The sequence below is a fragment of the Sinocyclocheilus rhinocerous genome, unplaced genomic scaffold (assembly GCF_001515625.1).
Source record: "Sinocyclocheilus rhinocerous isolate Xijiao unplaced genomic scaffold, SAMN03320098_v1.1 scaffold171, whole genome shotgun sequence".
Taxonomy (NCBI): domain Eukaryota; kingdom Metazoa; phylum Chordata; class Actinopteri; order Cypriniformes; family Cyprinidae; genus Sinocyclocheilus; species Sinocyclocheilus rhinocerous.
The window spans coordinates 318,045-339,723 of record NW_015642206.1 but is presented as its reverse complement, the minus strand read 5'-3'; the positions used below and the strand labels follow the sequence as shown (position 1 = coordinate 339,723).

Genomic DNA, 21,679 nt, shown 5'->3' with positions numbered 1-21,679 from the left:
ACAGTCATTGTCAAAAGTTGACATGTAGCTACCTTGCCGAATCTATAAAATATTAATAATCATTATTAATAATTAACAAAATAAGAGGGATCATAACATTGCCTTTTGTTGTTGTTTTTTATCTAGACCAGACTGCTCTCCTGAATAAGCACTTTCACATAAGACATTTGAATTACAGAATAACAAAATGCCCTATTTAAAATGTACATATACGATTAATTCTGATTGCTACGTGTCATTACCTGGATCATCCACTTTTTTTCATCTTTTTTTTATGATGTGGCTAATCTTGGAGGGTTGAGGTGGGATGTGTGGCTTCATGTAGGCCGTTAACATTTTATACAGTATGAGAGAATTTCTGAAAATATTAAAAAGTCTAACAGCATTTTGGATGCTTTCAAACAAACTTGCCAACAGCCATGAGTTCTGTATCTTGCTCTTTACTAATACGTTTTTAATGAGCAAATAGCATATATTGCTGTGATTTTAATGTCTATAAAGTCTATTTTAATGTCTATGTTTTTAATTATTTAAAGTTTATGCTGAAATTGGATCATTTATGCTTCTCTGCTAGGAAAGATGGGCTATTTGAATTCAGAGCAATTAATCAGGGCTGACCTCTAGTGGTTACTTTAGTTCAGTATGGAGTCGCAATAAAAAAAAGAAGCATAAATTCATGAAGTACAAGGCTGACTGAGTATCTGAAACAGCTATCCTTACAAAACACCCATTACTGCATATTTCTCATTATGAGGCAAATGCTGATTATTTACTGCTTAAATGTTTTTGCAATGATAATTTCCTATAGCCGTGTAGCTCTGATTGTAAAGCATACATGAGTATGTATGCAAATGTTTTGTGTCTTAAGGGGAACCACTCTAATTATTTTAAGCTTATGAGGAGAACTGAAAAACAACTGAAAAATAGAGGTAAAAGTGCCCAAAGCCTCTCTAAAAAGTAAAAACCAGCCAACAAACCAGTCTGACTACAAGCTAAAACCAACAAACATGGCAGAGTGAAGAATGTACTTGCATTTAGTTGACAACTCTATGGAAAATCATCAACTCTTTTTAGACCACTCAAATGCAAAAATTTGGTCAGAAATATTTCAGCTGAGATTAAACGAGTTAACAGAAGTGCCTCCATTCATCCTAAACTGCTTCCACTCGTTGTGTAGTAGTAACTCGGCTCTTCACTGGGTCAGACGGTAGACTCATCATGATGACACAGCACAGACCAGGCACGAAGGGGGCTTTCATTCACGCCCCCGTTTCCACAAAGCATTATTGTTTTGAAACTTCCACGCAGTCAGTCAGTCACACCTCTGAGCCTCTGGCTCTGCACTTCTCATTGGTTTAGCTCTCCATACATCCCTTTCCGCAGCATTTCCGCCTTCATATTTTTGTTTCCGCGAAAGAATGAGTTGCACGAATTAGACATATCATTGAACAGCGAGATTTTTTATTATTTTTTTTTACATCAGCAAGAATCTTGAAATCTGCAGTCATGACAGACCGGGGGTCTTTCGACACTAATGTTGTGACTTTGACGAGATTTCTGCTTGAAGAGGGCAGAAAAGCCAAAGGCACGGGTGAGCTGACAACCCTGCTGAACGCGATGTGCACGGCTGTGAAAGCCATCTCCAGCGCTGTCAGGAAAGCAGGTATCGCGCACCTGTGAGTATGTTATAGCCTACACAGTCGACTGCGACTCCAAAAAGTTTAGGATGCAAAAACATTAGCTGCAAAACGAATCTATTTGTTTTATTTTTAATATAAAAACATAAGAAGCATGCAAGAAAATGTCCAGGTCAAAATTAAAAAAGTTATCAATAAAGAAATATTTTGGTTTCTTTTTTTTTCTTTCTTTTTTTGCGTAATAAAAATGTATACATCATGGTTGCATTTACTGTAATTTTGTGTTTTATAGTTTTTTATTTAAAAAAAATAATGTATAACAGCGTTGTTTTACTGTAGTAAAATTAATGTATCACGATAATGAGAATCATAATTGAAAATAATGGCAATAATTAAAACATCATGTGCATAGTATAACGAGAATTATAGGCAAATTATGCTAAATTGTCCTGAATATAATGTCACAACATATCATGTGGGTTCTCAGTGTAAATTTATTTTCTTTCTGCAAAATATAATTTCTTCTTTCTTTTATTTTTGAGTGAAATATGACCTGGACATTTAAACCTTGACAGTTTTAAACATTTTGATGAAAAATGTGGTTTTCTTGCACAATTGCTCATTTAGAATTGCTAGATCATGCTGATTTTTAATTTTTTTTTAAATTTTTTTTTTTACAAATTTGTGGTTAGCTTCGATAAAGAAATATTTTGGTTTCTTTTTTTTTCTTTCTTTTTTTGCGTAATAAAAATGTATACATCATGGTTGCATTTACTGTAATTTTGTGTTTTATAGTTTTTTATTTAAAAAAAATAATGTATAACAGCGTTGTTTTACTGTAGTAAAATTAATGTATCACGATAATGAGAATCATAATTGAAAATAATGGCAATAATTAAAACATCATGTGCATAGTATAACGAGAATTATAGGCAAATTATGCTAAATTGTCCTGAATATAATGTCACAACATATCATGTGGGTTCTCAGTGTAAATTTATTTTCTTTCTGCAAAATATAATTTCTTCTTTCTTTTATTTTTGAGTGAAATATGACCTGGACATTTAAACCTTGACAGTTTTACACATTTTGATGAAAAATGTGGTTTTCTTGCACAATTGCTCATTTAGAATTGCTAGATCATGCTGATTTTTTTATTTATTTATTTTTTTTTTTTTTTACAAATTTGTGGTTAGCTTCGGTTTTGAAACTGAACCATGTTGACATTGTAGTGCTGGGAAATGCCAGCAAGAAAAAAAAAAACTGGTTGGTATCTCCAGGGCCTCTTTATATTACAAGTTTGGAAATCTTTCAGTATATCAGGTTATTTATGCAAACAGTGCTGTTGTACTATGTGATATTGCTTTCTATTACATATATTACAGTTCTATGAACAAGCATTGAGAAACGGTACCTAAAAAATCCTTTCAGTCCCTCTGATCTGATTCAACTCATGACTTTGGAAAATGTCTGACAGGTACGGCATTGCTGGAAGTACCAATGTGACGGGTGACCAGGTTAAGAAGCTGGACATCCTTTCCAATGACCTCGTCATAAACATGATCAAATCCTCATTCACCTCATGTGTGCTGGTCACTGAGGAACATGAAAACGCAATCATTGTGGAGCCAGATAGACGGGTAAGAACTGCACGAGTAAGACATTATACACGCTGTCTGAAGAATAACTATACTTTAAGTGTTTAATCACTCCAAACCATTTAATCAAGATATGTTTTGTTTAAAGTGTTTGCCAAAACTTGCCAATGAGTTTACAGTAACTTTTCACGTTTGATTGCAAGAATGGCAAGAGTGTAGGTTCTGCGCAGAGCATGGAGAGCTAGTCACGTGACTCCAACTGATTTTGGCAGCTAAGATTAGGTCTTAACTTGTGCATATAGTGAAATTCAGAACTTTGTCTGCATTGTTGGCCAGAAACCCATCCTTAATCTAATCTGACATCTATGGAAAGGACACTGAGAGACATGTGCTAAGATGTATTATGAATAGTCAGAAAAAAACAAGTCCTGTATATTGGAAATCAAGGACATTTTTAAAGGCTTTTCCATCCTGAATATTACACAGAAGTTAATAAAAACTTAAAAATCCATGGAAATTTAATTTTGAATAAAAAGGTTTCTAGTTCTCAACTCAAGAAAACATTCTATAAAATGATTACAAAATCCTTGTCAAGTAATCATGAATGACTGATAAAGTCTTGGAAATATATTAATCAAAAGCTTTGGAAACGCTCTATAACTTAAAATCAGACATAAGTCAGGCATAAATATATCTTGTTTTAAGGATGAGTGATGATTCATAAGGAGTTGAGTGTAGTAAGGTTAGGGAAAGGTCAAATGTCCTCATATAATTGAGCAACATCATCATTAATCATTAAATGACTATGACAAGATGCACCACTACTTTAGTAATATTTATTTAACCGAATCTTCTTCTATGTGTTTAAGGGTAAATACGTTGTTTGCTTTGACCCTCTTGATGGTTCATCCAACATTGACTGTCTTGCTTCGATCGGGACCATCTTTGCCATCTACAGGAAGGTTTGACTGCATATATTTAATAGATTTGCAGAAATACATTGCTGAAATGATTGATGTGTTCACAGTGCACAGACAGCGAGCCGTCTTGAGAAGGATGCCCTGCAACCTGGCAGAAACTTAGTGGCTGCTGGATACGCACTATACGGCAGTGCCACCATGATTGTCCTCTCCACTGGTCAGGGAGTCAACTGCTTCATGTTAGATCCAGTGAGTCCGTTTTACTCTTCATACACAGTTATCAATTGTAGGATCATTTAGCAATAAATCGGTCGGTACAGTTTATTCAGTCTATACAAAGCAAACTAAGAACTTCATTTTGTGTAGTAAATCATTTGTAGCATGAAATGATATGATTCATAAAGCTAGGAGACATTGTTCGAAGCAGTGTAGTAGTTTTTTATTTTAATGTCTTGCCCTAATTTATGAAGTATATTACAGTAAATGTGTCTTCTTCTTTTTCCTCCTCTTCTTAAGGACGAATCAGAGTTATTGCTGTGGTAAATGGCAGCATGTCCTGTCCATATGCAATAAGTTCTAAATAACCCCTGCATTTATTAATTTATCATGTTATTTATTGTAACATCAGGCTATTGGCGAGTTCATTTTGGTTGACAGAGATGTGAAGATTAAGAAGAAAGGCAAGATCTACAGTCTGAATGAAGGTTATGCCCTTTATTTTGATCCTGCTGTCACAGAGTACCTGCAGAAGAAAAAGTTTCCAGAGGTTCAGTATGCAATTAATTAAACCTTTTCATTCATAACAAATCAAATCATTTGACTTTGCTTATATATATATATATATATATATATATATATATATATATATGTATATGTATGTATACATTGTCTAGGAGTATTGTTTAGGTCGATGGATCATTGCTCTTCAAAGATTTTGTATAGATAAAACTCTAATTCAACAGCCCAAAAAGTAGAAAGTTGCTCTAAAATGTCTGAATGCATTTAATAAAATACATTTCTGAGCCAATTTGCTGTTGGTTTTAACTAGTAAGTTCCAAGGGGTTCCTCTCAAGTACAGAGTAACCACAGCAGTTTGTCACATGATCCACTATGTTTGACTATATGTGCTAATTGATATGTACTGTACATATATTTACTTAAAAGTGTCCGTATCGTTTTAGGGACACTGTACTATTTAGTGAAGTACATGAATGAAGTAAAGACATGAAAAGTATATATATGACCTTTGCTCCAGTTCTTTTGTTTGGTGTCACATCTACAGGTGTGTCAGTGTTTACTCTCTCTTACCCACATTACCTGAGCTGAAAATGGATCAGTTGGTTGTAGATTCTTGAGTAAAAACCATTGTGCCATGCTATCATTTCACAATATCATAATTCAAATACCTTGGTGAGAAGAAAACTTTATATTCGCATGTGAGTCTTCATTGACTTGATCATCACATCCACAACAAGGCCTGTAGAGGGAGCTGTAGCACCCAGTTGCTAATAGAAGGAAGCCCTAAATGTGACCCTAGACCAGTCATAAGGGTCAATTTTTTGAAATTGTGATTTGTACATCATCTGAAAGCTGAATAAATAAGCTTTCCATTGATTTATGAAGTATATTACAGTAAATGTGTCTTCTTCTTTTTCCTCCTCTTCTTAAGGACGAATCAGAGTTATTGCTGTGGTAAATGGCAGCATGTCCTGTCCATATGCAATAAGTTCTAAATAACCCCTGCATTTATTAATTTATCATGTTATTTATTGTAACATCAGGCTATTGGCGAGTTCATTTTGGTTGACAGAGATGTGAAGATTAAGAAGAAAGGCAAGATCTACAGTCTGAATGAAGGTTATGCCCTTTATTTTGATCCTGCTGTCACAGAGTACCTGCAGAAGAAAAAGTTTCCAGAGGTTCAGTATGCAATTAATTAAACCTTTTCATTCATAACAAATCAAATCATTATAAAAGCTGAACAAATGTACACATTTCAAATACACCTCAATCACATTTTTCATAATCAAAACCATGGTCCATCAAAAAAATAAATAATATTATAATATCCAGCTACTAGAGGACACATTTATAGTGTAGCTATTAAAATGTGTTCAGGATGGCAGTGCACCCTATGGAGCGCGTTATGTAGGCTCAATGGTGGCAGATGTGCATCGAACGTACCTGTGCTACTTAAGACTGGTTTTGTGCTCCAGGGTCACAAATATTTTTGAATAAATATGGGAGAAGGCTGAAAGAGACTTGTAAAACTTTGTTTGTATTCCACCTTCTTCAGCTCCGACTGCTTTATGAGTGCAACCCCATTGCCTTCATCATGGAGCAGGCCGGAGGGATGGCCACCACAGGGACCACCAACATCCTGGACATCCAGCCCGAGAGCCTCCATCAGCGGGTACCCGTGGTCATGGGTTCCCCTGATGATGTCCAAGAGTACATCTCCATCTTTCAGAAACATCATGAAAAGCAATAGAATGAGAAATTATAAAGAAGATACATATACTTGACACTCCAAAATAAGATACCAAAGTATATTCTTACCTCTATATCAAATCACTACCCCTAAAACCAAATGATTTTATACACTTTATACCTCCATGAAGAAATGGACAAGTGTTTTTTTTTTTTTATCTAAACTTTACACCGGTAAAGTAGAAGATTTACTTTGAGGCTGTTTTTATAGAGACGCAGTGTTTTTTCGCATTAGACAATCTACCTGAGTGTTATCGGCAGTTGAAATTGTTGATGGCCAAAAAGACAAGAAGCAAATTCATGGCGGCAATGAGGAAGACTTGAATTTAAGTTGATTTTGTTTCTGTCTGTTCAGACCAAATAATCACTTGTGCCTTATTGCACCCTATTGAGGGAAGCTGTGAATAAAGTTCTTGGTGAAACCAGACTTTGTGAGATATGTGCTGTGTTAACAACTCATACATGATTTATAATGTGCAAACACTAAACATTACAACTACTGAAATTCTGAACAATGCTCACATTTCAGTAAGCCTCTGAGGACACAATAATATCACCTTTGAATGAAAAAATGATACTTTTCCTTCATCATACCTAATGTATTCCTATATAAACACAGATTTTAATAAAGGACATGATGTACAACAAGTTCAAGCAACCAAATGAAGAGCAGATGACCTTTTCTGTAAAGGCCAGTAGGCGCAAAGAGCCCTGCTGACATTTGAGACACATTTTGGGGTGTTGCTCTACGCGACCTTGGTCAAAATATGTGCATGCATATCTGTTTATAAATTATACTCTCATTTAAAGTTAAAAAAGCTAATGATGATTAGTATTTGTAGCATACTAAGTTCAGTTTGAGTATAGAAATGATCAGAGAAATGCTTGCCTGTGTTCAGTGATCTCTTCTCAGCTTTTCTTCTGTGAGCAAAATGTTGTCTGGAAGGTTCTGATCCTAATGAGTTTATTATTTTGGGCTCTGTGGCAGAGGAGGCACCCGCGTTTAGGGCAATACGAGCAGGAGGCAATTAGATTGAGTGCTTGTTTGGAAATATGTCAGCCAACCTGTTGAATCTGGAGAGTGACATCTATACCAATGCTGAAATGTATTGCATAAACAGTGCTTACAATTTAAATTATGTTTTCAGAAAGCATGTTAATTGCACTTTTCAGTGCTGTGAATCAAATATAATGCACGAGCAGCATGCTGTATATCTATTTTCTTAAAACGTGTTTGATGTGTTTAGTTGATTTTAAGTTATAGGGGACACATTTACGTATAAATAAATACTCAGTATTATTAATGAGATCCATTTAATAGACCTTCAATATTCATTGGGACACGACTGTCATAAACAATCTTGAGCTTTGCTTCATGATCCATGACCTTCTAACCTCTGAGTATATGTCATGTGTCAAGAGTGGACATAAATAATGAGCTGAGAGCCAAGGAACGTGCTTTATAAGTTGGGCCCTTTGAGCTCTGGCTCTGCTAGCATTCAGACTATACTACTGTCACTTGATCTGCTTCACCAATATAACCTTGGCCTTCATCCACTCACTGTGTGTGTAAAAAGACTGCCTAGCGGCTCTACAGTTAGTTAGTCTCTGCCTGTCCAACTGCTTGTACACTCAAGACACCGTAAGGATGTCGGATCAGTCGGTCTTTGATGTGGACGTATGGACCCTCACACGCTTTGTCACGGAGACGGGGCGGCAGGCGAAGGGGGCCACCGGAGAACTCACACAGCTCATTAACTGCCTGTTAACAGCTATTAAAGCTATGTCATCTGCTGTCAGGAAAGCAGGACTCGTTCACCTGTAAGTTTCATTGAATTATTTAGCATTATGTGAATGAATATATTTTACTGTAAAACATGCTGTGACTGTATGAAATAGAAGCGGGCAAAAGTTAATTCAGCTCAGCCAATGATCAAATAGAAATGCTAGATCAAACAGACAGACATAGTTATGGTTTCCTAGTTACAGTTCTAGTATGGTTAGTTAAGCAATACACTTTTAGTAAGTAATGTAGTTGTCTTTGTAAAGAAATAATATCAATATAATATCATTATAATAATAATAATAATAAATAGAAATTATTCATTAGATTTGAGGCTGCTAATTTCTAATTCGCTATAATCTGTGATTCTCATGGCAGCATTACTTAAAAATAAGCTATCTTACACCATTTTTTCCAGTTCAACATTTTAGTACTATTTTGCCATTTGAACCTCAGTAGTTGCTTTTCAATAATATTTGTATGCTCTGGTTTCACCGAACACAGTCAAGGCATTGCGGGACAGGTGAATGTCACAGGTGATGAGCAGAAGAAGCTGGATGTGCTTTCCAATGATCTGATCATCAATATGCTGCAGGCCTCTTATGGCACCTGTTTGATGGTTTCTGAGGAGAACAAGGATGCCATCTACACACCTGCTGAGAAAAGAGTATGATCATTCTCAATAGGCTTTGCTAATGAATAATTTTTAAGTATTTATTGTTAAAGGAAAAGTTCATCCAAAAATGTATATTCTGTCATAACTCAACTTTATGTCGTTCCAAACGTGTAGGATGCTCTTTCTGTCAGCAAAATAGGCAGGATGTTTATGTTAGCCTACTCTTTTCATGTATTAAGTTTGAAATATTCCTTTAACGCATGATGTTTATTACATATGCATTATAATTTATAATGAACCAAAGGGACAAGAATGAATTGGAGTTATTATTTGAGTTAGACCTGCTCTAACTGGTAAATATTAAGCATATGACAATGGGTGCTTCTGATTAAATGGAACTAAAAAAAAAAACATTTAAAAACATGGTTATTAGATAAAAGAGAGAATAATGTGGCTTAAAATGTGTTTGCTTAAAAGGAAACAATATATATAATATCTAAAGACAACTAAAACCAAGACTTATATTTAGAATACAGTCTTTAAATTCCTGGTAGTTTCCATCACACATCAGTCAAAGTTGCAAAGTTTTAAATGAAAGGAAACTTCAAGAGTCCGGTATTTAACATAACATTACAAGTCTGGAATAAATAAATACAACCTAAGAAACGTTCATTTAGTTTCAAATGAATTATGGCTGCTACGTAAACTATTTGTGCCAGGCTAACGTACCTCTCTTTGCTAATGCATATTTATTGGAGTTCATTCAGATAATTACCACACGAGGTCGCCGTAGCTACATCTTATTTCAGCTGCATACTCACTCACTTCAGTCTGTTGTTTGTCATAGGGGAAATATGTGGTCTGTTTTGATCCCCTGGATGGCTCCTCCAACATCGACTGTTTGGCCCCCATAGGCACCATCTTTGCCATTTACAAAAGAGTGAGTGTTTGGGCGGCATTTGTTGTTTGGCGTTGCATGTGCATTTTGTGTACTTTTTGATGCATACGCAAAAAAACAAAAAAACACTAATAATATAACATACTTGTATTTCGTGTACGCTTTCTGTCATGTGGTGTGTGTGAAATGGATTGGTTTGATGTTTGGTGTTCTTGTGCTACTTTCCCATACAGATTGACGAGGTAGCTGACTGCATTTGACCCTGCCTGATGACAAATACTGGCTAAGCAATAAATTCAATTTAACTTTTAATTTTATTTTATTAAGTGCGCTTGAGTGTAACTAATTGCAACGGCACAACTGATCTTAGTTTATTGCTTCACATTTTTATTGTGTTTTTATATTAGGCTACATATATTCTGCAGTAACTAGGGTTTTAACAGAAATTTTAACATTCATTTAATCACGATGAGCCTAAATTCTTTTTCTTTTCTTTCTTTTTTTAAACTTACATAATATTAATAAAAATATACAATCAAGATGTGGACAGATATATTAATAGTTTGTGATTGATATCTTGTGTTTATAAGAGGTTTCAATACTGGCAGAGACCTGATTCTGTTTTTTTTCCTCCTGTTTCAGACCTCTGAAGGAGAACCGACTGACAAGGACGCCCTACAGCCGGGCAATCAGATCGTGTGTGCGGGCTACGCTCTTTACGGCAGCGCCACGCTAGTGGCTCTCAGTACAGGAGCTGGAGTTAACTTCTTCATGCTGGACCCAGTAAGCACAAACAGTTAAATCTGCTGAAACGATCAATTAAGAATGAATAATAATGCCAGGGCTTTACAAACTACAGTATCTGTGCTGCTTTGAGATCAGGGTTTAATGGAATCAGTTCATTGAAGAACGATTCAAGTGAATCATTTACAGTTTATTCACAACTATATAAACAAAGTGCACATATGCCAAACATAATATTGTCTTTAAAACAAAAATAGCTGTGTAGTACACTGAATCTTTCTACACTTATATAACGTTGTATGTTTCACTTCTGTTTATGGTTTGAATTTTTAGAATTTTTTTTTTTTTTACACCTTAAAAGGGATGCTTCAGGGGGACACTTATTTTTTTCAATTTTGGATGAAAGTCTTGAATATTTTGTAATCAAGATGTGGACAGATATATTAATAGTTTGTGATTGATATCTTGTGTTTATAAGAGGTTTCAATACTGGCAGAGACCTGATTCTGTTTTTTTTCCTCCTGTTTCAGACCTCTGAAGGAGAACCGACTGACAAGGACGCCCTACAGCCGGGCAATCAGATCGTGTGTGCGGGCTACGCTCTTTACGGCAGCGCCACGCTAGTGGCTCTCAGTACAGGAGCTGGAGTTAACTTCTTCATGCTGGACCCAGTAAGCACAAACAGTTAAATCTGCTGAAACGATCAATTAAGAATGAATAATAATGCCAGGGCTTTACAAACTACAGTATCTGTGCTGCTTTGAGATCAGGGTTTAATGGAATCAGTTCATTGAAGAACGATTCAAGTGAATCATTTACAGTTTATTCACAACTATATAAACAAAGTGCACATATGCCAAACATAATATTGTCTTTAAAACAAAAATAGCTGTGTAGTACACTGAATCTTTCTACACTTATATAACGTTGTATGTTTCACTTCTGTTTATGGTTTGAATTTTTAGAATTTTTTTTTTTTTACACCTTAAAAGGGATGCTTCAGGGGGACACTTATTTTTTTCAATTTTGGATGAAAGTCTTGAATATTTTGTGGCTGTAGTGAACTAGTTTTGATTCCTCATCTTTGGCCCGTTTATATTTAGTTACTCAGTTTTATTACAACACTGTACAGTTGTGTGTCAAACGTGTGTAACATATGAGCTCATGAGAATTATTTTTTTTATGTTCCTCTTCTTTAGGCAATTGGAGAATTCATTCTGACAGACAGAAATGTGAAGATCAAGAAAAAGGGGAAGACTTACAGTATCAACGAGGGCTACGCTAAGTACTTTGAGCCTGCAGTGAATGAGTATTTAAAACACAAGAAATACCCAGAGGTGGGTTCTATACAGAAACATAAACAGATCTAGCCAATAGTATTGCTTCATGATCTATCTTTATTATTTTAGGAAAGTCTTATCATTGCTATAGCCATTTTTTTTTTACCTAAATGTGACTGTAAGTTCACAGCACTTAGACAGCACAAGTCAAACCACTGAGTGCACACTGTGATTTGTTGTGTACCACATCATGTGATCAAGCAAACATACTCACAAGTTCATGACATGTTGCGACAGAACAGGCAATGTTGCTTAGCTGGCCTGATGAACACTTAGTCTCAAACAAAATGTGAGTCTGAATAATGCTTACTGACAGGTCAGAAGCTTGCATGACTGCATGGCTGTGCTCAACATCAGCTGACGTTTACACACGTTGCATGCTGGAAAGTGAAGAGCGACTTCCTCTGCAGGAATTCATGTTCTGTTTTCTGAACTGGAACATATAGACTCGGCATATGTAACTGATTCATGTTACTCTGCTAATCACAAGCCTCAGGTGCAGTGTGATCATAAAATATGCTGAGTATGATTTTTCCTTGTGTCAGTTGGTTAATTTTTTAAGTTTTTTAGTGAATACGTGTGAGATCTTGTCTTTCCAGGAATACGTGTTCTTGTTTGTTCATTTTTGAAGATCATCTTAATCAGTCTGATGGTGATAAAAAGGAAAAAGTAAACAAGAGTAAAGACTGAAGAGCTTGTCTTAGATAAAATAATGCATTACGAAATGGGAAACTTGCTAATCAAGTAGCCTACATTATGTCATCAGCCATGTTTTATGTGGGATATCATGTTGTTTTCGTAGAAGTGTTTTCAGAAACTTGCTATCTCTGACCTCAGGACATATTGATTTGTTTGCATATTGTGTCTGTCATTGCTTGAGGTGGGGTTAGCTAAGGGAACACACTGCCGCTTCTTAAAATCCAAATTTAAAGCCAAACATCACAATTTTTTTGTAGTTCCTTTTTGTCATTTTTACTGCTCAACATCTTTCTGAAGGAAAAGGCATTATATTAGATGACAGATGTTTGATTTTAGCTGTCCAGCTGGGTTTCAGTTTCCTAGAACTTCTTACACTACTTCCTGTTTTCCTGTCCTCTTTTATTGAAGCACTTGTGACTTTTGCGCCCAACAGTTTTTGTTTTAGATTGTTTGCCAACTGTCGTAGAAATTATTTTGAGTTTTTTTGATTCAGAGATCCAAGCCTAGAAAGATCATGCATACACAGTGTATCTCATGCAAACTCAAATATATGAAGAAGTTTTAAGTTTTTGTTTATATGAATCCTGATATTATATTTGACGAAATGTGATTGTCTTACAGGATGGCAGTGCCCCATATGGTGCCAGGTATGTTGGGTCGATGGTGTCTGATATACACCGTACCATTGCCTATGGTGGCATATTCATGTACCCAGCCAATGAGAAGAGTCCAAAAGGAAAGGTGAGTCGGCTAAGGTGTTACGACATGATCATTTTTAGTTCACCTGTTTTAAGATATTCAGGGCAAACATTGGGAACCGGTCATAAAAAGCACATCTGGTGACAGTAACATAATGAAATAATTTATTGAATATGATGAAAAATAACAAACTTTTATCATATTATGGTTACAGTAAAGTGTTTCATGCAGCATATGCTGTCAGGTTAAAGGGTTAGTTCACCCAAAAATGAAAATTCTGTCATTAATTACTCACCCTCATGTCGTTCCAAACCTGTAAGACCTTTGTTCATCTTCGGAACATAAATTAAGATATTTTTGATGGAATCTGTGAGCTCTCTGACCCTCCATAGACAGCAAGGATATTGCCACGATCAACACACAGAAACGTAGCAAGGAGATCGGTAAAATAGCCCATGTGACGTGTGACATCAGGGGTTCGTAATTTTATGACGTTATGAGAATACTTTTTGAATGAATGAATGAATGATGCATTTATATAGCGCTTTATTGTGTATTGTTGTACACCCAAAGCGCTTTACAATCATGTGGGGGGGGGTCTCTCCTCAACCACCACCAGTGTGCAGCATCCACTTGGATGATGCGACGGCAGCCACAGGACAGCGGCGCCAGTGCACTCACCACACACCAGCTACAGGTGGAGAGGAGAGAAAGTCATAGAGCCAATCAAGTGGGGGGTTTTTTGTGCGCAAAGAAAACAATAACAACAATTTATTCAGCATTTCTTCTCCCCGAGTTACCGTCTTCCGCCATTTTGAAGAGTACCCCAGAACGTAATCAACATAATGAGCGTTGTTTACGTTCAGCATGCACGCGCTTTCGCTGAACGTAATCAGCGTTGTTTACATTCAGTAGACAGAACAGAACGAAGGTCTTACGGGTTTGGAACAACATAAGGGTGAGTAATTAATGACAGAATTTTCATTTTTGGGTGAACTAACCCTCTAATCTTATTGTTGTGTTCAGCTGACCAGTGTTATTTTATTTTTATTTATATACTATTATAGTATTTATTAATATTTCGAATTAGCTTTAGCTTTATTTGAGTTTTAATAATTCTACTTCTTCCAATTAAACTTATTTTATTTGTTATTTTGGTTAGTTTTGTTTAAGTTTTTAAATCTAATATATTTTATTTAATTTCAGCTTTATTTCAATTTACAGTTAAGTACTGGTTTTAGTTAATATATGAGACCATGATCCGCACTCACAAAAATAGTTTATTTTACATTAATCACAAATAGGACAAAACACAAACGCTTCACCTCAAGGCCTTCTTCAGAGTGTTGAGCAATTCGATCCCTCCCCCACTTTTTTAAATCATTAATTATATTGACGTCATCACTCATTAACCAATCTTCAATCACTAAAAACACACGTATTCCATTTAAATACTGGACAATTTCCATTTGTATACAACACAATCTTCACATCCACCAAGTTATTTGGCTTTAGTTCACTAGGTCACTACGTCATAATTCATAAGAACACTTCCATAATCCATAAGCCTCTGCTGTGTTTAATAGTAGAATACTTTATGGTTTAGAGCAGGTACAGGCAGGTCATATTCTGATAACAGATAACCACTCATTTCACGGCCGAGAGCTGTGTCGTTCCTGATAATGGGCAGTGACAAAACGCATGACATGAGCCTAGACTGGAACAAATACACACTATAGCATGAAAGCAGTGAGCCAGATATTATATCTGCAGTTCATGCTGCTTTTCAAGAAATGCCAGTGTACAAACTTGCCACAGTCCAGTTTCTCTGTTCTACATAGATAAAAATAAAATGGATCCATTCTGAATGAACTCAACATGTTCAATGCTTCTTAGTTGACCCAAATCCACAACTGATAAGAGAAAATGAAACATTGGCTGTAAACTCGGAGGTAAAACTATGATAACTGCTCATGGTTTAGCATAAAATGGACCCTTTGAAAAATAACTTGAAATGTGCAAATCAGCATGATGTAACTTGTAAGGTTCTCACATGTTTGATTCTCTCCAGCTGAGGCTGTTGTACGAGTGTAACCCCATAGCCTTCCTGATCGAGCAGGCCGGGGGCATCGCCACGTCAGGCACCCAGCGCGTCCTGGATGTTATTCCCGACTCACTTCACCAGAGGCTGCCTTTTGTGGTGGGATCCCCAGACGATGTGGAGGAGTACTTGTCCTTTGTCAAGAAACATAAAAAGTAAAGATTTCGGTTGCGATATGATCCATTGAAAGCCCACATGACATTGAGATACAAAACACCACAGTAGCTTTTTTTAAATAGTGGAAGCAATGCTTTTGTAAACAGAATCACATTAAATTTCCAGTATTTTAAATCATTATTTTGTTTCTTTATTTCACAAATCACTCGCTCAAGGTCTTTTTAGTTCATATTTGCTCTTTTACCCTTTTCGCAATCTGTGTCTTTTCTTCCTCACTTATTTTATGTGAACATAATGTGCCTTCAGCAGTGTGTTGCTTGTTAGTTGGTAAAGTGTTTACACCTCCAGAGCCCTCCCTATTAGCACAAGAGGCAAAACCCCAATAATCTCCACTCCGCAAGTCTTAGTTTGCTGGTCATGATGACAGCCCATGTAATGGCAACGTGCCAAGAGATAAACAAATAGAACACGTTGTATTACTGGAGCAAAAGAACAGGCCTCCATGTTAATTTTCACCTCTCCAGGTTACAACCGGCATAGCGAAGGAAAAATGTAACCTTTGTGACACTTCCAGAAAACTTTTTTCCCCTTTAAAACACTTATTAAAGTAATACTTATCCTGGATATGCTGCTTAGGTTAAAGTTTTAGAAAGCATTACTGTAAATACAGAACAATCATAACCAGCCAACTTCCTGTTTATGTAGGCCGATACACTACTTTTGATTTCTGTTTGCTCATCTCAGTCAACAAAACATCATGATGAGGTGATAGGAATAAATGTTTTGGAGCTGATATGTAAAGATACAGCAATATTATGGTACAAAAGTTTGGATAGTTTTTGAAAGAAGTTTCAAGGCTGCATTTATTTGTGACCCTGGACCACAAAACCAGTCATAAGGGTCAATTTTTCGAAATTGAGATTTATGCATCATCTGAAAGCTGAATAAATAAGCTTTCCATTGATGTATGGTTTGTTTGGATAGGACAATATTTAGCGGAGATACAACTATTTGAATATCTGGAATCTGAGGGTGCGATAATTTTGACCCAAACAATGTTTTTTTGGCTATTGCTACAAATAAACCCCAGCGACTTAAGACTGGTTTTGTGCTCCAGGGTCACATTTGATCAAAAAACAGTAAAAACAATTAGTAAGTAATATTGTGAAATATTATTAGAAGTTTTTTTTTAAATTATTGTTATATATTTAAAAATGTAATTTATTCCTGTGATGGCAGTCTTCATTCAGTCTTCAGTGTCACATGATCCTTAAGAAATCATTCTAATATGCTGATTTGGTGTTCAAGAAACATTTCTTATCAATGTTGAGAACAGTTGCTGTTTAATATTTTTTTGTGGAAGCGGATACATTTTTTAAAATACTTTGATAAAGAAAAAGTTTATTTAAAAGAACAGCATTTAATTAAAATAGAAACCTTTTGTAACATCATAAATGTTTTACTGTCACTTTTGATCCATTTAATGTAGCCTTGCTGAATAAAACAAATTGAACAGTAGTGTGTCATTAATATTGAACTGTTTTAAATGCAAGATACAAACTAATAAAAGAATATAAACAAAACAGTTACATTTTTAAAAGTTTTATTGATCATACGGAATGTAGAAATAAAAAAAACACATTTGTACATTTAGACACTGCAGAATATGTATTTACATAGAGGCAAAAATCAACTAAATCAGTGGCATTAAAATTACCAAAAACAATTGCATAAATTCCCTAAAACAGTGTCACACAATACCTAGAGCTTGAGGTTTCTCTGTCACAGTCTCAACCAGGCTGTGAGACACACAGTCACCCGTGTCAGGTGACTCCTTATTCACTACACTAGTGGGTTTCAGTGAACCACTCAGGCACTGAGACACTAATGTGACCTTCTGCTACTATGCCTTGATACTGGAGACATCTTCCTTAGACGAGAGGGTAGCTAGCAGCTGTAGCAATACCACAGTGGTTGTGTCTATCCTTGGCCATGTAGATATAACCTTTATCACCCCAATTCTCACTCCAGCTAGAATGCACAAAACACACATTCGGTTAAAAACACTGGCTTTAAACGTTGCCCATTCAGTATTTTAAAGTATAAATGATCTTCTTACCTGTTCTTGACAATCCAATACTTCTTTCCATCAACATCCTCACCCTCAAAACCATAACCAACGGCAAGAACACCATGATCTAGCTCCTCGCTGCTGCAGTCTTTTTCATAGTAGATGCCTAACAAGAAATATGCATCCATTAGAGAACATCAATGGGCATCTTCATTACTCATTTCTTATAACCGAGTCATTCAGTTGGCTTAAAAGGAAAGGACGTGATGTGTGGCCCATACTCAGAATTTGTGCTCTGCATTTTACCCATCCAAGTGCGCGCACACACACAGTGAACACACACCCGGAGCAGTGGGATTTAACAACTACCATTAACAACTAATGGTGACAAATATACATACCTGACTGGTAGAACTGGAAAGACTCATGTCCAGCGTCAATAGCCACAGACACCGGCCCCACAGCAGCTATAGCTTTCATCAGAGCATGTTCCTTTCCACTGGGAATGTCAACTAATCCAGTGTCATTAGCTGCGCTGTATTTGGGATCATAATGGCAGGGCTGATCATCCTGAAAATGATAAGAAGCATGTATGTTATGGTAATCCTTCATATAATTAATCAGTATAATGTCATAGGAATAAAAGGTAATGTAACTTACAGTTCCCAAATAGGGGTAGGACTCCTCTGAGTCCAGACCGTTCTGGTCCTTGATGTACTGGAAAGCCTGGTCCATTAGACCTCCGTTACAGCCCTCGTTGCCTTCAGGACGGGAGCAGTCCACCAGGTTCTGCTCACTCAGAGACACCAGTTTTCCTGTCTTCCGGAACATCTGACCCTCCATGGCTCCAGTAGTGCTGAAGGCCCAGCAAGAACCACACTCACCCTGCAAATACCACATTTGAAACCAGTTGTTATCGACCAGTTGGCTTCAAGATGACTTAAAATAATTTAAAATGAGATCAAACAAACATCAAAATAAGCTACATGTAAAAATCTAAATATTTCTCATTTTGATTCTCCTCTTCAACATGTTTTTTTCTTTCTTTAAAGAACCAGTGTTCCCATTGAAAACCTGGATAAATGAGGTAGCCTAATTTTAAATGTGTGATTTCTAGACCTGAAAAAGTTAAAATCTTAAAACACCATGGCTATTTTGTTATGAATATACATTTTACTAGTTATGGCATTTTACTAGTTATATGTAAAATATTTACGTAGAATGTGTGAGTAAAAAAATACAACTTATGTAACCATGAAATTGTATTTTATTTAAAAATTAATTCTTATAAATTCTTTTAAATATAATTATATCTTATCTTTTTAAAAAATATTTATTTTAGTTACTTTTTTATTTAAAGTTAAGAGATCCCATAGATTAAAACATGTTTTGAAAACTAGGGCTAGGGGGACATTTAATATTGTTGCGCACAATGCAAAAGATGGTTTATTTGTAACATGTTTCCTGGTGTCAGTTCGGAAAACACAACTACGGTCTCTCACACATATCATATACATCTATTTTCCAAAGTGGTTAGAAAATTTTTTTCCCTATGGAATTTAAATACATTTACATGTATCCAAAGTGACTTGCTTTACATTCAAGGTACACATTTTGTCAGTCCTTCCTTTCTCTGGAAATCAAACCCATGACCTTGACATCACTATTGCCGTGCTCTACTGTTTGAGCTACAAGAAGGCATGTTCAAAGGCATTGTTATTCTAGATTTTTTTTTATATATGGGCAACTATCTCACCTGATCTTTCACGGGAGTCACGTATCCCTTTTCTCTCCAGTCCAACTTGTTTGGGACCTCCAGGAAGTTGGGCTCCATGAAGAGAGATCCTCTGAATCGTCTCTCCTTCTTGTGTTTGTAGCCATTCATCACCTGCCTGAACTCCTCATGAGTCTGTAGATATAGAATAGTTTGATGAAAGCTGAAGGAATTTCATAAATCAATATGCAAACACCTCAAATGAAGTTCTTCTGCAGTCTTACTATATCACCAAAGTGGTTCATTCCGAGTCTGTAAGTGTGTGTGCCCATGGAGTGCTCAAGATTGTGCAGTTCGATCTTTTTCAAGTTTTTCTCCCAGACCATTCGCCTCCACCCCTCCTCCTTCTGTGTTGAAAGAGATAACACTGAGTTCTTCTTGCTCCTTTTTCGACTTGTTCATGTAAATTTTAACACTTACTTCATGGTATTTTTTACTGTGCCAGTTCTTCCACTGCTCCCAATGGTCGTCTAACTGCTTGTCCAAAGTTGGAGCAGCAAATACTGCACTGAGGCACAATGTGAAGGCTGCCAAATACACCCTCATGATGAAAACACTGAGGGGAAAAAAACAACAACAGGTCAGACATGTTGCAACAAGTGACAATGTACCTTATTCCACGTGAAGATAACAGATTAAAACATGTATCCAAGGGAATGCATACATCTTAGTTTTAATCGTTTGAATGGTGGCATTATTTTCCGTACAAATATTATATGGAAGCCCATTTCTGGCACTTTGGGAAAAAAAAGTGGAAATAACTAAATTAAATCATAGTACTGACATTACAAGTCGAAATTATGAGACACCAAGTCATGACTTGGTGTCTCATAATTTCGATTTGTAATCTCATTATTAAGATTTAGTCATAATTTCGACTTTTCATCATTCTCATTTACCAAACCTTTTTCCAGAGCAGAAATGGGCTTCCATAGATTTTATATTAATTAATACGTCCCTAAATACTGCATAAACGTATTTTAAACGGTTTCAGGCGAAGTTTGTCACACCGCAAGAGATTGCTAAAACTGCTTGAAATTTCATGTCATGTAAATTAATCCTTTCAGTCACTTCACTGCTGTATAATTAAACGTATATGCATATTTAAAAGTACTGGCGTATATTTCTACAGTGTCATGAGATCAGATTACTGCCCCGACATCTTTGTTTACACCGTGTACAGAACCACCGGCAGGCAGCGATAGTTACGTTGTTATGAATGGTAATAAAAACCAGTGAGTAATCTAAAGGGAGAGGTATTATTCATGAAACATTAATTGAAAACAGACGCTGACCTACAGAGCAAAACAAAAACGAATCTATATAATTGTCTGGAAGTTATATCTTCCAAAAATATATCTGTTTACACGGGCCTCCAGACAGACACACGGGTCTGGACACAGAAGAGAATACGATGTTCCTTCCTTTTGCTGCAGTCACGGGATCTGGGAGGTTGCAGCCCACAGTTTCCCAGGAAAAGAAAACAAAGACCGAAACCAGGCCACGGAAATCGGAAAATAAACAACTGGAACTATTTTAGAGGAATGGATATGGAAAAAATCGTTACGCTTTGCTCATCTATTAAAAGATGGTAAAACCGAGTGTCGCTAGAAAAAATAACGTTACAATCAATTCATAAGAACGTATTGTATAAACTGCTCAGCTAAAAAGCGACCTAACAAGCTCAATTTTGCTCTGTATTAAGCTAAAAAAAAATCTTAAAACAAAGATGCATACAACAAAATTACACTGAAGTGTCCATATCGACGTTTTTTTTTTAACAAAACAAATGCACAAACAACTCAAGATTCCCGAAAGCTTTAAAAACTCCTGACTCACCCTGCGGTCCTGAATCCAGAAGAAAATATTCTGTTTCGCAGAGGGGCCCCAGGTTTATAGCGCATCTGAAGGCAAATTCCTCAATTTCTCATTGGTCGAGATTCTTGCCTATAGATTTGTCGATCCCGCCCCCGTTGAACACGTCACAGCATGTGACCCACCAGCACGTGACGGCTTCCGACTGATGGTGTTAGTCATAAAGAAAACCAATGTTACTATCTAAAAAAAAAAAACAGCATAACCAACATAACATGTTGCATTTAAGTCAATAAATGTATATTATTTGTTCTTTTAAAAAGCACAAGTTAAAAGCCAATACTGTAGCCTAGGCTATATGATTTACTATTTACTGC

The 21,679-nt window shown here is 36.1% G+C and overlaps 2 protein-coding genes and 1 pseudogene across 3 annotated transcripts; 2 read left to right on the top strand and 1 right to left on the bottom strand.

The window, feature by feature from the left end:
- Positions 1–1,336: 1,336 nt before the first annotated feature.
- LOC107755733 (fructose-1,6-bisphosphatase 1-like) lies at positions 1,337–7,072 on the top strand (annotated as a pseudogene).
- A 1,126-nt stretch (positions 7,073–8,198) lies between these two features.
- LOC107755732 (fructose-1,6-bisphosphatase isozyme 2-like) lies at positions 8,199–15,816 on the top strand. Of its 2 annotated transcripts, XM_016572617.1 has the most exons (8): positions 8,199–8,466; positions 8,933–9,095; positions 9,892–9,984; positions 10,176–10,184; positions 10,585–10,725; positions 11,886–12,023; positions 13,347–13,466; positions 15,496–15,816. In XM_016572617.1, the coding sequence occupies exons 1-8, from the start codon at positions 8,294–8,296 to the stop codon at positions 15,682–15,684; spliced, it is 1,026 nt and encodes a 341-aa protein (XP_016428103.1). In that variant the 5' UTR covers positions 8,199–8,293; the 3' UTR covers positions 15,685–15,816. The 2 variants fall into 2 exon arrangements, with proteins under 2 accessions (XP_016428103.1, XP_016428104.1); XM_016572618.1 differs by lacking the exon at positions 10,176–10,184 and having other exon boundaries at positions 8,201–8,466.
- A 1,557-nt stretch (positions 15,817–17,373) lies between these two features.
- Positions 17,374–21,433, bottom strand: LOC107755730 (cathepsin L1-like). Its single transcript, XM_016572613.1, has 8 exons — positions 21,327–21,433; positions 19,908–20,043; positions 19,712–19,834; positions 19,470–19,622; positions 18,374–18,598; positions 18,115–18,283; positions 17,762–17,879; positions 17,374–17,673 (listed from the first exon to the last, which is right to left on the bottom strand). Exons 1-8 carry the CDS (start codon positions 21,389–21,391, stop codon positions 17,574–17,576), a joined length of 1,089 nt encoding a protein of 362 aa, XP_016428099.1. The 5' UTR covers positions 21,392–21,433; the 3' UTR covers positions 17,374–17,573.
- Between the last annotated feature and the right edge of the window lie 246 nt (positions 21,434–21,679).

Bases quoted from the DNA above. Each gene is read 5' to 3' on its own strand.
- LOC107755732 (XM_016572617.1), top strand. From the start codon at position 8,294: ATGTCGGATCAGTCGGTCTTTGATGTGGACGTATGGACCCTCACACGC. The intron at 9,096-9,891 runs GTATGATCATTC...TGTTTGTCATAG, and splicing joins ACACACCTGCTGAGAAAAGA to GGGAAATATGTGGTCTGTTT. The intron at 13,467-15,495 runs GTGAGTCGGCTA...GATTCTCTCCAG, and splicing joins AGAAGAGTCCAAAAGGAAAG to CTGAGGCTGTTGTACGAGTG.
- LOC107755730 (XM_016572613.1), bottom strand. From the start codon at position 21,391: ATGCGCTATAAACCTGGGGCCCCTCTGCGAAACAGAATATTTTCTTCT. The intron at 19,835-19,907 runs GTAAGTGTTAAA...CTTTCAACACAG, and splicing joins ACAGTAAAAAATACCATGAA to AAGGAGGAGGGGTGGAGGCG. The intron at 18,284-18,373 runs GTAAGTTACATT...TATCATTTTCAG, and splicing joins CCTACCCCTATTTGGGAACT to GATGATCAGCCCTGCCATTA.